The 17,481-nt window shown below is 42.1% G+C and overlaps 1 protein-coding gene across 4 annotated transcripts in view; it reads right to left on the bottom strand.

The window, feature by feature from the left end:
* The window catches only part of LOC140201573 (unconventional myosin-VI), a 265,342-nt gene that overhangs the window by 77,419 nt on the left and 170,442 nt on the right, over positions 1 to 17,481 (bottom strand). For all 4 annotated transcript variants that reach the window (XM_072265885.1, XM_072265887.1, XM_072265888.1 and 1 more), the window contains one exon: positions 15,147 to 15,291. In XM_072265885.1, the coding sequence (XP_072121986.1) occupies positions 15,147 to 15,291 (145 nt within the window). The remainder of the gene's footprint in view (positions 1 to 15,146; positions 15,292 to 17,481) is intronic.

Below are 17,481 nucleotides of genomic sequence, written 5' to 3'. Positions count from 1 at the left end.
AGATCCCACTTGGAGTATTCTGAGCAGATTTGGGCCCCGTATTTCAGAAAGGGTGTGCTGGCATTGGAGAGGGCCCAGAGGAGGTTCACGAGAACGATCCCGGGAAAGAAAGGGTTAACCTAGGAAGAGCATTTGATGGCTCGGAGCCTGTACTCGTTTTAGAAGAATGGGGTGGCGGGGGGGGGGGGGGGGGATCTCAAGGAAATGTTATCAAATATTGACGGGTCTAGAGAAAATGGGCGTTGACAGGGTTTTTCCAGTAGTGGGAAAGTTGAGGGCCAGAGGGCACAGCCTCAGAACAGAGGGGTCCGTATTTAGAACGGAGATGAGCAGGAATTTCTTTAGGCAGAGGGTGGTGAATCTGTGGAATTCATTGCCAAGGACGCTATAGAGGCCAAGTCATTGAATATATTTAAAATGGAGGTTGATAGATTATTGATTAGATAGATATATAGATACTTTATTGATCCCAAAGGAAATTTCAGTGTCACAGTAGCATTACAGGTGCACAGACATACAAATATTAGTCAGTGTCAAAATTTATGGGGAGAAGGTAGAAGAATGGCGTTGAGGGGGATAATAAATCAGCCATGATGGAATGGCAGAGCAGACTTGATGGGCTGAATGGCCTAATTCTGCTCCTATGTCTTATGGTCTTTATGTATTGAATCTTACATTTATAACTCTGTACAAGAACAAGGCGAAGTGGAATTTATCCAGAAGAAAAAAAGAAAGCCGCACTTCAACCAGACACTGCCCCCAACAATAATCCTAAATTAATGCATTCGACAGAAGTATTGAATTGTTAATTGGTAAAAGAAAAAGAGGTTTAATCATCTCATCAATACACCTTTCCACTTCACCACAGCACCAGACCGCCAAGTTGTCACTGTCCCTGACTAAATTATTCTTTCGATGAAGAAGTGCCCAATTTGAAAACTCAAAGCTCAATGATGACTAACATTCATAAGGCTGCATTTTGTAACACAATATTCAACACCCCACTTTAAGATTTCATTTGAACAATGAGTCCTAATAACACCGCATAATTGGAGCTGTCATAGAAACGGATTATGAGCAGAAATACTCCTGGGTGTTAGTTACTATCAATCAGGTAATTCAACAGAGCCCCCTGCACCCTCAAATTCACCATCTCTCAATCTAACACATATCAATTACAATACCAGATAGCAAAAACAAAAGGAAAGTATAGACTATCACGGTAATTGTGGCTTTTCAAACACGAGTTCTGATGTTGAGTCATCCTCGTCAAGGCCTGAGGACAGTTGAAAATGATCACCCAGTCTCCATCCAACTCACAGTGCAGCAAAACCTCGGTGAGCTCGAGACTTCGGAAATGCCTCAGCAGACGGCTTTCCCTCACTACTGATGACTCAGGTAACGAACAAGTCCCATATTCATAGACGTCCTTAAGTCAATTTTGTCCGCAAATCAGAAAATACACAAAAATCACACAATATGGCAGCACACTTTTGCAATGAATGCTATCAAAGTGACACAAGATTGTAAAGAAAGAATATAGACCATTACAGCACAATACAGGCCTTTTGGTCCGCGATTTACTGCTGACCCTCTAACCTACTCCAAGATCAATCCAGCCCTTCCTTCCTGCATAGCTCTCTGTTCTATTTTTTTAAATCATCAATGTGCCTATCTACAAGTTTCTTAAATGTTCCTAATGTATCTGACTGAACCACCCCTCCTAGCAGGGCGTTCCACTCACCCAACACTATGTGTAAAGAACTTTTCTCTCATTTCCCTCCTACTGTACATTTTTCTCCTAATTACCTTAAAATTATCCTCTCTGGTATTAGCCATTTCTGCCCTGAGAAAACAAAAGTTTCTGTCTATCCACTTGATTTATGCCCCTTATCACTTTGTAACCTCTCACTCTCCTTCACTCCAACGAGGAAAGCCCTAGCTTGCTCAGCCTATTCCCACAAGACATTGTCTCTAGTCCAGGCAACATCCTGGTAAATCTCCTCTGCACCTTCTCCAAAGCTTCCATATCCTTCTGAAAATGAGATGAATGGAACTGAGCACAATATTCCAAATGTGGTCTAACAGGGTTTAATGGAGCAGCAACTTTACCTCACAGCTCTTTAACTGAGTAACGATGGCCAAGGAACAACTACTAAAAGTGGATAGGAGGAAACTGTTCCTACCATTCATAGGAGCAAACATATGTATGTTGGACTTTTGAATTTAATATTATGGGAACTCATTTGTATGCTTGGACATTGGTAATCCAGGTACAAGCCTTTATTTATATCCTTATTAGGCGTTATACAATATTAATAATTAACTTTCCTGCGAAAAAGATCGCAGGGGAACTGGAGCCCCAGGGTGATGACGATGAACTTGACAAGCATCACCTGGTGAATGGTTCCTGAACCATCAGAATTTCTGAATAGTTGTGTAATTGTTAATTATTGTCATATTTACTGAGGTACAGTAAAAAACTTTGCTTTGCATATCATGCATTGGGACCAATTTCATCACGGGGCCTAAAAAGAAACAGGATTTAGAATATAGTTTTACAAAGGAAGTGCAGTGCAGGCAGACAGCAAGGGCGATGGTGAGGCTAAGAGCCCATCTCATCGCACTAAGGGGTCGTTCAACTTTTTTCTCAGCAGAATGGAAGATGTCAAGCCAAATGGTATGCATTTGCAGCCTTTTCTATTTGCTGTCCAGTGGAGGGGGTGGGTGGGGGGGGGGGAAGAGAAGGGAGAATGTCCTGAGGTGAGTGGGGACTTTGATTACGCTGGCTGCTTTACCGAGGCAAAGGGAAGTGTACACAGAGACCATGGAGAAGAGGCCAGTTTTCGTGATGAGCTGAAGTTTGCAGCTTCTTGCCTTCACGGGCAGAGCAGTTGACGTACCAAGCTGTGATATGTCTGGATAGGATGCTTCCCATAGTGCTTTGTTAAAATTTGATGAGGGTCATAGACATACTTTATTGATCCCGAGGGAAATTGGTTTTCGTTACAGTTGCACCATAGTAATAAAATCATAAATAATTAAATGGTAATATGTAAATTATGCCAGGAAGTAAGTCCAGAACCAGCCTATCGGCTCAGGGTGACCCTCCAAGGGAGGAGTTGTAAAGTTTGATGGCCACAGGCAGGAATGACTTCCTATGACGCTCAGTGCTGCATCTCGGTGGAATGAGTCTCTGGCTGAATGTACTCCTGTACCCACCCAGTACATTATGTAGTGGATGGGAGACATTGTCCAAGATGGCATGCAACTTAGACAGCATCCTCTTTTCAGACACCACCGTCAGAGAGTCCAGTTCCATCCTCACAACATCACTGGACTTACGAATGAGTTTGTTGATTCTGTTGGTGTCTGCTACCCTCAGCCTGCTGCCCCAGCACACAACAGCAAACATGATAGCACTGGCCACCACAGACTCGTAGAACATCCTCAGCATCGTCCGGGAGATGCTAAAGGACCTCAGTCTCCTTAGGAAATAGAGATGGCTCTGACCCTTCTTGTAGACAGCCTCAGTGTTCTTTGACCAGTCCAAGGGGGACATGTGAAATTTCTTTAGCCTCCTGAGGAACTGGAGACATTGATGTGCTTTGTTGACCATGGCTATGTGGTTGGACACGGGCAGGCTATTGATGATATTGTGTAGCTGATTATCAGATTAAACTGTTTAATGTCTCTTAATACAGAAGTTCAATACAGATGGTGTCTTTACTGACAGATATTTTGATCACTTTTTGCAAAAGATAGCCTCTGTTGGAGAAAGAAAATTAATAGAAATGTTTAATCTGGGAAGACAGCATCCTCGAGGTGTACTGGGAACTATGCTATACAGGTTTCCCCCGCCATCCGAAGGTACAGCGTTCCTATGAAACAGTTCGTAAGCCAAAATGTCATAAAGCGAAGAAGCAATTACCATTCATTTATACGGGAAAATTTTGTGATTGTTCGCAGACCCAAAAATAACCTACCAAATCATGCCAAATAACACATAAAACCTAAAATAACAGTAACGTACAGTACAAGCAGGAATGATATGATAAATACACAGCCTATATAAAGTAGAAATACTTCTCCACAATCATTACTGAACTGTTCTCCGTAGCAAAGATCTCACACAAGCACCGACGGCAGAAAATCTCACGCAAGCGCTGTTGGCAAAAACATGGTGCAAGCGCTCTCCAGTAACATTTAAGCTATGAAGCTGCCAAGTCATACCAAATAACACGTAAAAATACACAGCCTATATAAAGTAGAAATAATGTATGTACAGTGTAGTATCACTTATGGGAATCCGGACAGCACCGAGCATACTGATGATGGTGTGTTAGGCTGAGTCGGAGTTTGGGTGGTGCAGTGGCCCCCACCTTCCAGGCCGCGGACCGATACATTGCCGCGGAGCATGCAGTGGTACAGCGGTAGCCGGGAGGCACACAGCATATCTTGAAAAAAGCCAAAACAAACATGCTAATTAGGTGCCGCCCGGCACGTAACTGTCGGCCCAGATCAGTGTCGATTTCCGATTGCGTCGTCTCTGATCTAGGCCGACAATTACGTGTCGGCAGCACCTAATTAATTAGCATGTTTATTTTGGCTTTTTTCTTAAAGATGTGCTGTGTGCCTCCCGGTTACCGTTGCATTCTCCGCTAATCGGTATCTGTCCGTGGCCTGGGAGTTGGGGTGGTGGGACACTGGGGTGTCATCTTGTCGTCTGTTTCCATTAGAGCAGGCAGCTCATCTTCTCCTATGACTGCCCGCCTCGATGTCGAAGGTGGAGGTTCGTCGTCTGCTGTGGCTGATGTGGAAGGCTTGCTTGACTGCTGAGCCTCGCGTATTTTTCTATCACACAGTTCTTTAATAAGGACTCAAACCATCCTGTAAATACCCCCTAAACCTACATACCCTTTCAAAATTAAAGTCGTACTTAATCATTACTCATTCGGTTTTGATTGTTAGCCTTTTTTCTTCCAAGTGCATCAGCTCTTCATCTGTCAGTTCTTGGTGATGGGATGCCAAAACCTCTTCAACATCATGTTCGTCAACTTCCACAAGCCAAACTCACTTTGTCCTTACTTCGTTCACCACGATCAAAATGTTTAATTATGTTTAGTTTTACGCTAAGTGTAACACCCTTACAAGCTCTTTTAGGCTTTTCCGATACCTTAGAACTCATCTTGCAACCGGCTGCTCACAGGCTCGTGTTAAAGTAACACTGTTCCGAATCCGGGGGACAGCGGCTGCTCGGGGCACGCGCTGATTTTTTTTTATCGCGTGCTGCTTTTTCTTTCGTAACAATGAAAACACCTTCTGAAAGCGAAAACAGGGTACTAATGTAGGTCTTTCGTAACAGTGAGGTTCATATAGCACCTTTAATGTAACAGAAGTCCCAAGGTACTTCAGGACCTATCTCAGAGAATGACGTGGTCAAAGTGGAAATTAGAATCTTAGAAGGAGAAGCAGTTAAGAGTAGTTTGGCATGGTAGGGGAGAAATGTCTGGTAAATTTAATGTTTGGGCTCTCAGCCATTTACTTTGGACAGCACTGAAATGCATTGGAAAATTCAGTACTTATAGATGTGGTACAAGCAGAGTGCAACGAAAGATTAAAGGGAAAACATCTTCCCCCAAGCAACACACAAGCAGTCAGGCTCATGAGAATGATTGGGATGAAACGGTTAATGCACGAGAAGCATTTGATGGCTCTTTATATGAGTTTATAGGAATTGGGAGTAGGGGATAGCACTGAAAGCTATCAAATATTCAAAGGTATTGATAGAGTGGTTGTGGAGAGGATGTTTCCTATAATGGGGGAGCCTAGGACCAGAAGGCACAGTCTCAGAATAGAAGGGTGCCTCTTTAGAACAGGGGTTTAGGAATTTCTTTAGCCCGAGGATGGTGAATCTGTGGAAATCATTGCCACAGACGGCTGTGGAGGCCAAGTCATTGGGTATATTTAAAGCAGAGGTTGATAGATTCTTGACTAGTAAGGGCGTCAAAGGTTATGGGGAGAAGGCTGGAAAATGGAGTTGAGAGTGATACTAAATCAGCCATGATGGAACGACAGAGCAGACTTGATGGGCTGAACAGCCTAATTTTGCTCCCATGTCTAATGGTCATTATCTGATCAACCATGCCCCCCCCCACCCATCCCATCACTGCACTGTAAACACTTTCAAGCCACATTTTATAATGTTATTTACATTATAAGCATGCTGGTATTTATGTATATTCATTTTAACTTTATTAGTTTTTTATATACACACAATTATTTTACAGTATATATGCAATTCTTTATTATTTAAAATTGCTGAACGTTTTTTTTCGTTGAACGCTGTCGCAGCCTGACCAAATTCCTCACGTGTAAATGTATATGGCAAATAAAGTTGAACTGCGCTAATTGGTCAATGGAAATCCAGCTCTCAACTTGGACACTTTGAGGTAGCAATGGAGCAAACTGTTCCAAACAAAAACGCGGAGGATGCCCAAAGGGCATGTACATGATCCCAAAAGAAGCTGCAGAAAGCAAAGTTGCTGACAACAATAGGGAGTCTGTCAGCACTAATATCAGGCAGGCAATCCGGAAAGGCACAAAGGGCTTTGTTTCCCTGGATCAATGTTGGTACGCTGGTCATCTGTGGTTTTATAAGTGCAAACAATATTTTAAAAAAAGAGACCGACTTTAATATATGTCATGGATGCATGAATCTACACTGGCCCAGAACTTGGCTTTGCTGGGGAACTGACAGCATCCAGTGGTTCCATGCACATTCTACAGTGAAAATCTATCAGTTACTGCCTGTGATAGTCTTCTCTTCTGGAGTGCTTGCTGCATCTTCTACCAGGCTATTAGTGATCTTTGTCTCTTCACTGGCCACAGGAGTAGTACCAGATTACTGGAGGATGGCAAATGTTATTTCTTTGTTCAAGAAAGGGAGTCAGGGTAACCCTGGGAATTATAGACCAGTGAGTCTTACATCAGTGGTGAACAAGTTATTGGAGAAGATTCTAAGAGACAGGATTTATTGTATGGACATTTGACGAATTATTGTCTGGTTTGAGATAGTCAGCATAGTTTTATGAGGGGTAGAACACTAGAACACCACAGCACAGTACAGGCCCTTCGGCCCTCGATGTTGTGCCGACCCATACAGGAAATGGCTCACAAGCCTGACTGTATTCTTTGAGGACGTGACAAAGCACACTGATGAAGGTAGAGCTGTGGATGTGGTGTATATGGATTCTGATAAGGCTCCCCACGGTAGGGAGGCATAAGATCCAGGAAAACTTGGATGTGTACTTTCAGAATTGGCTTGCCCATAAAAGGCAAGAGTATGGTTGTAGCTGGAGAGCATTCCACCTGGTGGTCAGTAACTGGCAGTGTTCTGCAGGGATCAATTCTGGGACCCAGACTCCCCTTAAATATTTCACCTTTCAACCTAAACCTATGAACTCTGGTTCTTGTCTCATCCAACCTGAGGGAAGAAGCTGGCCAAAGGCGAGGGACAGGTCAGTGTTCAGTTTGCTGCTCGTGACACTTACTCATCTCTGTGCTGAACTGAGGAGGCTGTGGCCTGCAACGGATGGGCTCCTGGATCGGCTGTGACTGGCTTCGTGGCTGTGAACTCACTTTGTCAACTTCAGTTCTCAACCTTATTTGCTCCCTTTTGTTGTTTGAACTTTCTTTCCCCCTGCGTTTTTCTAACGTGTTCTATTGGGTTTCCTTGTTTTGCGTCTGCCTGTAAGGAGACGAATCGCAAGGTTGTATATAGTATACACACTTCGATAATGAGTATACTTTGAACTTTGCTTCCTGACCCGCTGTGTAAATGACAATTCTGACACAGTTTCTGGTGGACACTTTGGGATTTGAGGAGAACCTAAAATAATAACAGGTATCTTTACATAGGCACATGGCCAAGTGGTTAAGGCATTGGACTAGCAATCTGAAGATCGTGAGTTCAAGCCCCAGCTGAGGCAGCGTATTGTGTCCTTGAGCAAGGCACTTAACCACACAGTGCTCTGCCACAACACTGGTACCAAGCTGTATCGGCTCTTGCCCTTCGCTTGCTTCCCTTGGACTCCATCAGTGTCATGAAGAGGGGAGACTTGCAGCATGGGCAACTGCTGGTCTTCCATACAACCTTGACCAGGCCTGCGCCCTGGAGAGTGAAGACTTTCCAGGCGCAGATCCATGGTCTCGCAAGGCTAAGGGATGCCTTTATTATCTTTACATTTATCAACTTTAACTTTAAATAAGAACTTTGGCCAAGGCTGCCCCACTGTTATTTACGATGTTTTTTGGAACCGCGGCAATCATGATTACAGCAGATCCAAATGTTAGAGAAGTGAAGGGAGGTGGAAAGGAGCATAAGCTGATGTTATATGCTGACGATATTTTATTACTGATTAGTGACCCTTCTAACTCCTTACCCCCACTAATGAAAATAATTCAATTATACTCTGAGGTATTTGGTTATAAAATCAACTGCAATAAATCTGAGGCTATGCCAATGTCAAAATTGTGTTTTTCAAATTCAGTATCTCAGTTTAATTTCAGATGGGTGCCAGTTGGAATGAAGTATCTACGGGTCAAACTTAGTCAGAATTTGGATGAAATAATCATAGAAACATAGAAAATAGGTGCAGGAGTTGGCCATTTGGCCCTTCGAGCCCGCACCGCCATTCAGTATGATCATGGCTGATCATCCAACTCAGAACCCTGTACCAGCCTTCCCTCCATACCCCCTGATCCCTTTAGCCACAAGGGCCATATCCAACTCCCTCTTAAATATAGCCAATGAACTGGCCTCAACTGTTTCCTGTGCCAGAGAATTCCACAGATTCACCACTCTCTGTGTGAAGAAGTTTTTCCTAATCTCGGTCCTAAAAGGCTTCCCCTTTATCGTCAAACTGTGACCCCTCGTTCTGGACTTCCCCAACATTGGGAACAATCTTCCTGCATCTAGCCTGTCCAATCCCTTTAGGATTTTATACGTTTCAATCAGATCCCCCCTCAATCTTCTAAATTCCAACAAGTATAAGCCCAGTTCATCCAGTCTTTCATCATATGAAAGTCCTGCCATCCCAGGAAGCAATCTGGTGAACCTTCTTTGTACTCCCTCTATGGCAAGGATGTCTTTCCTCAGATTAGGGGACCAAAACTGCACACAATACTCCAGGTGTGGTCTCACCAAGGCCTTGTACAACTGCAGTAGTACCTCCCTGCTCCTGTACTCAAATCCTCTTGCTATAAATGCCAGCATACCATTCGCCTTTTTCACCGCCTGCTGTACCTGCATGCCCACTTTCAATGACTGATGTATAATGACACCCAGGTCTCGTTGCACCTCCCCTTTTCCTAATTGGCCACCATTCAGATAATAATCTGTTTTCCTGCTTTTGCCACCAAAGTGGATAACTTCACATTTATCCACATTAAATTGCATCTGCCATGAATTTGCCCACTCACCTAACCTATCCAAGTCACCCTGCATCCTCTTAGCATCCTCCTCACAGCTAACACTGCCGCCCAGCTTCGTGTCATCCGCAAACTTGGAGATGCTGCTTTTAATTCCCTCATCCAAGTCATTAATATATATTGTAAACAACTGGGGTCCCAGCACTGAGCCTTGCGGTACCCCACTAGTCACTGCCTGCCATTCTGAAAAGGTCCTGTTTATTCCCACTCTTTGCTTCCTGTCTGCCAACCAATTCTCTATCCACATCAATACCTTACCCCCAATACCATGTGCTTTAAGTTTGCACACTAATCTCTTGTGTGGGACCTTGTCAAAAGCCTTTTGAAAATCCAAATATACCACATCCACTGGTTCTCCCCTATCACTTTACATTATGACCCATTATTGAGTAGGATAAGAAATAATCTGGATAAGTGGGGGCACTGAGACTGTCACTCTGGGGTAAAGTGGTCATAGCACCTCAGTTTAACTACCTTTCTATGATCCCTCCTTTAAATATATCAAGCAATACAACAAAATTATCAGGGATTTTTTATGGGATAAGAAGAATCCCAGAATTAAAATGTGTATGTCCAGGAACATGGGTGGGCTCAGTCTACCAGGCGTCAGGGCATATAAATTATCCTTTGAAATGACCAAATTAGCCAAACATTGGGACAGGGCTGATGTTGATTTAGATTGGGTAATTTTAGAACGGAGCCTGGCAGCACCACATTCTCCCCTTAACATCCTCTCACAACATGTGGAAAACAAGACTAATCTAAATCCTATACTATCTCACTCAAGGAGTGCGTGGAGTACAATTCATAAAGCTCGTAGAATGTCACATTTAAAGCAGTTATACTCCTCGCTCTGGAATAACCCTGAGATACGCATTGGGAAAAGAATGGTGTACTGGAAAGAATGGAAGATTAAAGGTGTAAATACAGTAGGTGATCTCGATGAAAATGGGATTTTTATGTCATATGTGGATTTGCAGAGGAAATACAACTTTGTAGATAAAGGGAATTTTTGGAAGTATTTGCAAATAAGTATTGCGTTAGTAGCATATTCAAGAACGATGACCCACAAAGCAACCCTTTAACTGAAAACTTCACATTACCACAGGGAGTTCATAAAGCATCAGTGTTTTATAAAATGTTCAAGCACTCTGTGGGTGAACCGTGAAACAATCCCAAAGCAGCATGGCAGAAGGATCTTGGAAGCAATATTGAAGATAATGAGTGGTCAAATATTTTATCAGATGTGGGTAGACATATTAGGGAAGCGAGAGGGAAATTTATTCAATATAAGATAGTTCACATATTATTGGACACCAACTAGACTGTACAAAATGGGGATTGTTGATAATAATTTATGCTGGAAATGTAAAAATGAGGTGGGCACATATTTTCACATGATTTGGGAGTGTTCCATGGTTCGTCCATTTTGGTGTAAGGTTCTTGATTTGTTGGGGAGTTGGTCGGGTTCCACACTGCCCTTTTGCCCACGGCTTTGTCTCCTGGGTGATTTGGTTTCTAACCACCACTGATAAATGGAGACTTTTAAAGATGTTGACCTTCTCCGAGCAGGTCAGATCACCCCCCCCCCCCACCAGCCAATCATCCAAGGGGTGCAGTACATTTGTGTCTGTTCCTGGACTCAATGCCAAGTTCCAGTGGTGAAGCAAAGAGCAGGTGTGCAAGCACCTATCCTCCAATACGTTCCTGACTCCTGTGCTGTAACGCACAGACACCAACATGAGGAACCCACCAAACGGCACAGAACTGCTTCAACGGAACTGGCAGTGGAGAAGGAGCACAGTCGGGGTCACGAGATGCTCCATTTGGTTGATATCTCTAACAAGGATTAATAGTGAAATCCATTCTCTACAAATGTTGGGCCCATGAACTTAGTTTTCCAAAAGTCCCAGGGAATCAGAAGCATGACAACAATTACTAATTACTGACAAATTGATTCAGGAAGCATTCCATTTTCTCAATAATTACATACTTTATGTACACACTCAGTGACAGTTTATTAGTAACCTCCTGAACCTAATAAAGTGGCCACTGAGTGTGTGTTCATGATCTCCTGCTTCCTGTCAGCTTGAACCAGTCTGGCCATTCTCCTCTGATCTCTCCCATTAACCACGCGTCTTCACCCACAGAACTGCCACTCACTGCATGTTTTTTTTTTGTTTATCGTATCATTCTCTGTAAACTTTAGAGACTGTTGTGCATGAACATCCCAGCAGATCAGCAGTTTCTGGGATACTCAAACAAATCCATCTGGCACCCACAATCACTCCACGGTCTAAGTCACTTCAATCACATTCCTTCCCCATTCTGATGTTTGGTCTGAACAACAACTGAACCTGTTGACCATGTTTGCATGGTTTTATGTATTGAATTGCTGCCACATGATTTGGCTAATTAGATATTTGTATTAACAAGGTGTACGGGTGTACCTAATAAAGAGGTCATTGAGTGTACATCGGGTTTTTTAGCGATATCAAGCTACACTACCAGGATCTCTGATTAGCTTGACTCTGCAAACTCACAGTCGTTCCTCAATCAAACTTCATTTAGTTGTGCACAAAGGGAACAGCATGTCCCTTGTTATCACGCTGTTCCAAAGTTTGAACAGAGATGTGGCATTTTTATACAGAATTGACTAGCAGTTACAGATACTAACCATTTGGTAAACCGAGGCTACGTCCACACTACGCCAGATAATTTTGAAAACGAAGCCTTTTCTCTTCGTTTTGACCTTCTGTCCACACTGAAACGGCGTTTTCATCCCCCGAAAACGGAGATTTTCAGAAACGATCTCCAGAGTGAATAAATCTGAAAACGCCTGATATCTGTTGCAGTGTGTATGGGGTAACCGGAGCTTTTTAAAACCACTGTCATGACGTGCCGGAACAGATGGCGGCAGCACGGCATTTAATTGTTTTCTTCTTCTTCTTATTCTTATTATTACTACTTTATTGTTGCCAAAGAATTGATACTAGAGCGTACAATCATCACAGCGATACTTGATTCTGCGCTTCGCAGAACCTAACAATTTCAGAACAGATGGCAACGAGACTGAAGCCATAAGTGTTAGAAATGTACTCCTCAAATACTTTGACCCATAGCTTACTGAATAAGTAAGTATACTCACTTTGCCCTGTTTTCTGTCCTTGCTTGTATGAAGGTGCTTTACCTATTTATGCAAGTACTTCTCTGACAATAGATGTGTAACAGCCTAATGTAACATTGTATGGAAATACAAGATTAAGCTGATGTAGACACGTTTTATACATTTAACAAGGTGCTTTATTAATGCAACAGAGTAGTCAGTTTTTCAATGTTCGTCATCAGCTGGGTCATACTGTCCATGAACTCCCTGTCGGTTGCCTCCATACGCTCCAGTATTTGTGTTTTTTCAGTTTTAAATCCTCCTGCGCAAGAGCCAAGAGCAATTCCTTTTAAGTTTTTCTACTCTGTAACTGGACAAACGCACACCAACTATATCGTTTCCTCTTCGCTTGTTTTCTGTGTGCTTTGCGCATGCCCAGTCGGAGGAGATTCGCGCAAATATCTGTCTAATGTGGACGGAGATATTTTGAAAAACGCTTAGTGTGGACGCCTGTCGTTTTTACTCGAAACCGGCATAGTGTAGGCGTAGCCTGAGTCTTCTCAAAATTCTCATTTACATGATCAATCACCATTCACAATACAGGAATTAACAGTCAATAGAAACTATCCGCTAACAACTGACAATTCACTGAAGTAATTGTAATTGAAGTCAAGAAATTGTCCCATAGTTGGTGTGTGCCTTCAATTCTGTGATTACCTTCTTACCCTGTGAAGTGACTCTGACCCCCTGCTGTGCAAAAGGGAAGCTACAGGCTCCAAAGAGCACTCTTCAAGCTCCGCCCTTGCCAGGGTTGACTGCACACTATCTGTAAACTGTCCTTGCCTGGACTTTATTTTAACCCTTAAACTTCTGCAACTTCCACACCATGCCAGACCTTAATTATTTAACTTTAGCACGAGTGCCTTTTTAACATTTACAAATGGCACCAACAGAAACGGCGACTGTGATCTTTTAACTGCAGTCATGCTTGACCTCATACAATGAATCTGAAGCTAAATAAATGAGTTCACTTTGCCTTGGATTTAAGATCTTCCGCTTTGCTCTTCTCTGAGAAAGTGCAACACAAGCGCCTAGTGGATGTGCAACAGAACTGCAGGACATTCCAAACTGCACTCAAGGACGCTCAGCAGCTTAAAGCCCATCCGTGGAAAAGGGTACAATTCACGGCAAATGCTTTCCACTGTTCTCTGATTATCATAAGTTCTAAAATCTTTAAAAGAGACTTCTTATTCTGAAGTGAAATTGCAAGCTCAGTGAAGACAGAACCCCCATCATTAACAAGATCTTTTTAAATGTATTATTCTCTTTATTTTCAAGAACTTAAACAATTTTAAATCCTTGGATTAAAAAACAATCAAGGTGGTCAAATCAGCTGTAACATAATCAGATCATATTATCAATAAATATCAACTCAGACATCAGTGGGTTTGTAATACAGGCTTAGTGCGTTCAGTCAGTACCACTGGGACCTGACTGATGTTGAACCACAGGCACTGCCCTTGATCATCTTCTTCCGAGCAGAATACATGTTCTTTTTAAGTACAGACACTCTCCAAGTCATGTAAGCGTTTCCCGAAGTGACCTTAACAGAGTTTCTCCAAATTGGAGACACTGTCAGCTGAAATTGCAAACGTTGCACTGATAGATCAATTAGCTACAATTCATAAAATTAGATTAGCTTTATTTTGTCACATGTACATCCAAATGCCAAACCATACAGTGAAATGCGTCATTTGCATCAACCATCAACACAGTCCGAGGATGAGCTAACAGCAGCCTGCAACTGTCGTCACACTTAAGGTACCAAAAGAGCTTGCCCATAATTCAGTCATCGCACTCTGTATGATTTTGAAATGTGGGAGGAAACTCATGCAGTTACAGGGAGAACATACAAACGCCTTACCGTCAGCAGCGGGAATTGAACTGATTTTACAGCTGGTGCTACCGTTATAGTCCCAAATTAGTACAGATCTTAGTTCATTTTAGAACATAGTCAGTATTAGTTAATTAGTATAGACCTGCACTGCAGATTCAAAACTCACTCCACTTCATTTGTCATCATTGAGATGTTCCCATAACCTACCAATCGGACTCCAAACCATGTTCTCGATATTTATTGCACATTTATTTATTTATTTTACTTCCTTTTTGTATTTACACAGTTTGTTGTTGTTTGCACCCTGGTGGAATGCACAAGTTGGCGCGGTCTTTCGTTGATTTTATTATGGATTTATTGAGTATGCCCGCGGGAAGATGAATCTATATGGAGACATACATGTACTTTGATAAGAAATTTACTTTGAACTTGGAAAACACGTTGAACGTTGGGAGATGTCAGGCTGGAGGGTATCAACCTGCAGTTGGACATGAAGGATCAGGTCACTTCAGACACAGAACTTGAGGAGATGGACTGAGGTGCGTGAATTCTCACTGATGCATTATTCATTATAACAATTCCAAGGAAAGTAAAGCATTTTCTACAACTTCACAGTTACCACAGATATTATGCAGAGCAGAGTTTACTTACTTAATGACCGTGCCTTTGGTGCCCCCAGCGGTGGTCAGCATTACTCGAGTGGTCAAGCTAACACGCAAATCATCACCATCCAGACCCAGCAGTTCAGCACAGTAGCCCAGCGACTGACCCGACTTGTTCTTCAGGATACATCCACCTGTACATTGATAATGCAGGCTGCTGAGGTAGCTCAGAAGACTAATACATGCAGAGAACATAATCTCAAATTACCCTTTGATGCCAAATCTTATATTATAGATAGCACTATTTTACTCAAGATCTGCAACAACAAAAAACATTGTCTGATGACAAAGCCCATCAGTGGGAAGCCAGATTGGAATTATGTAGTTGTCAGAGAGAATAGCAAAAACAGCCAATGAACAATGCTTGAATTTCCAATGCAGAGCTTGTCAGAGTCAAGACTGGTTTTAGAGCAGGCTCAGAATGACAAATTACTTTGAGAATACTGTGGACTGTTTGAAGTAGCACTGTGACTGTTCTTGAGTATCCTGTTCCAAGCCAATGAATAAATTTTCAGACATACTTGCTAGTCAGATACTTCTATTCATGGCTGGAATATACAAGATACTCAGCTAGTGCAAACTCAGCACATTTTCAGTGCCACAGATTAACAGCATCATCTAAAACACACCCATCACCATTTGTTTCAGGAATCATGCCAGATTCTGCTCTTGAAGTCTCTGGAGTGAGGCTTGAATTCACAACCTGCCATCTCAAAGGCAAGAATCTTGTCATTTAATCAAAGTAATTGTACAACTATGAAATAAATCACGGTGAATCAATTACGCTGGCTGCTGTTTTACAAGATAAAAGGACACAGTAATATTTGCTCATTCTTAGTAAGTTTGTCATAACTTTGAACTGCCAGGTATCAGTCACAATCAATGCGCCTCAACAGGTTCTTGTGCTATCACTTCACAGTAAAATTGTTTTCCAAATTATTAAATAAAAATAGGCTCTAGATCATTGAAACCAATAACTTTAGTTGTAAAGCTATAGTGCACAGAAGTAGGCCCTTTCATCCCAAATTGTCAAAGCGGAGACTGAGAGCTTCAAGGGTTGCTCCAGAGAACCAAAGGAAATAACTTCACTAGCCCACCACTGAAGTGTTCCCTGAACCATGGACTCACTCTCAAGGATTCTTCATCTCATGCTCTCCGTATTATTGTTTATTTATTTTAATTATTATTTCTTTCTTTTTGTATTTACATTTTATTTTCTTTTGCACCCTGGCTGAACAGCAAGTTGGCGCAGTCTTTCATTGATTCTATTATGGTTATTATTCTATGATGGATTTATTGTGTATGCCCACAACAAAAACAATCTCAGGATTATATATGGTGATACACACACACACATACATATATATATATATATATATATATATATATATATAGAGAGAGAGAGAGAGAGAGAGAGAGAGAGAGAGAGAGATGAACTTTGATAATAAATTTACAGTTGCAAGAAAAAGTTTGTGAACCCTTTGCAGTTACCTAGTTTTCTGCATTAATTACTCATAAAATGTGGTCTGATCTTCATCTAAGTCACAATAATAGACAAGCACAATCTGCCTAAACTAATAACACGCAAACAATTGTACTTCTTGTCAATACTGAGTACACCTTTTAAACAGTCAGTCTAGGTTCAAAAAGTATGCGAGCCCTCCAGGGCAATGCCTTCTTCAAAAGCTACTTGGAGCCAGGTGCTCCAATCAATGAGATGAGATTGGAGGTGTGGGCTGTAGAGGTGCCCTGCCCTGTAAAAAAGACGCATAAAGTCAGGTTACTGACAGAGCCTGCTCTTCTCAAGAAAGGTCTGTTTATGTGCACCATGCCTCAATCAAAACAACTTTCAGAGGACCTTAGAAGAAAAACTGCAGAGATGCATGAAGCTGGAAAAGGCATTTCTAAAGACCTGAGTGTACATCAGTCCACAGAAAGAGAAATTGTCTACAAATGGAAGAAATTCAGTACTGTTGTTACTCTCCCTAGGAGTGGGCATCCTGCAAAGATCACACCAAGAGCACAATGTGCAATGCTGAAGGAGATGAAAAAGAACCCATGGGTAACAGCAGAAGACCTGTAGAACTCTCTAGAACTTGCTGAAGTCTCTGATCATATGTCCACCAGAAGAGAAACACTGAAAAAGAATTGTGCACATGGAAGAACATCACAGAGGAAAACACTGCTCTCCAAAAAAAAAAAACATTGCTTCATGTCTCAAGTTTGCAAAAGACCACTTATATATTCCACAATGCATCAGGACAAGGCTCTGTGGACAGATGAGACAAAAGTTTGACTTTCTGGGAGAAATACACACCACTATG

Source organism: Mobula birostris, chromosome 8 (genome assembly GCF_030028105.1).
Source record: "Mobula birostris isolate sMobBir1 chromosome 8, sMobBir1.hap1, whole genome shotgun sequence".
Lineage (NCBI taxonomy): Eukaryota > Metazoa > Chordata > Chondrichthyes > Myliobatiformes > Myliobatidae > Mobula > Mobula birostris.
The sequence above is the reverse complement of the archived record's forward strand: the minus strand, read 5'-3'. Positions and strand labels throughout refer to the sequence as shown.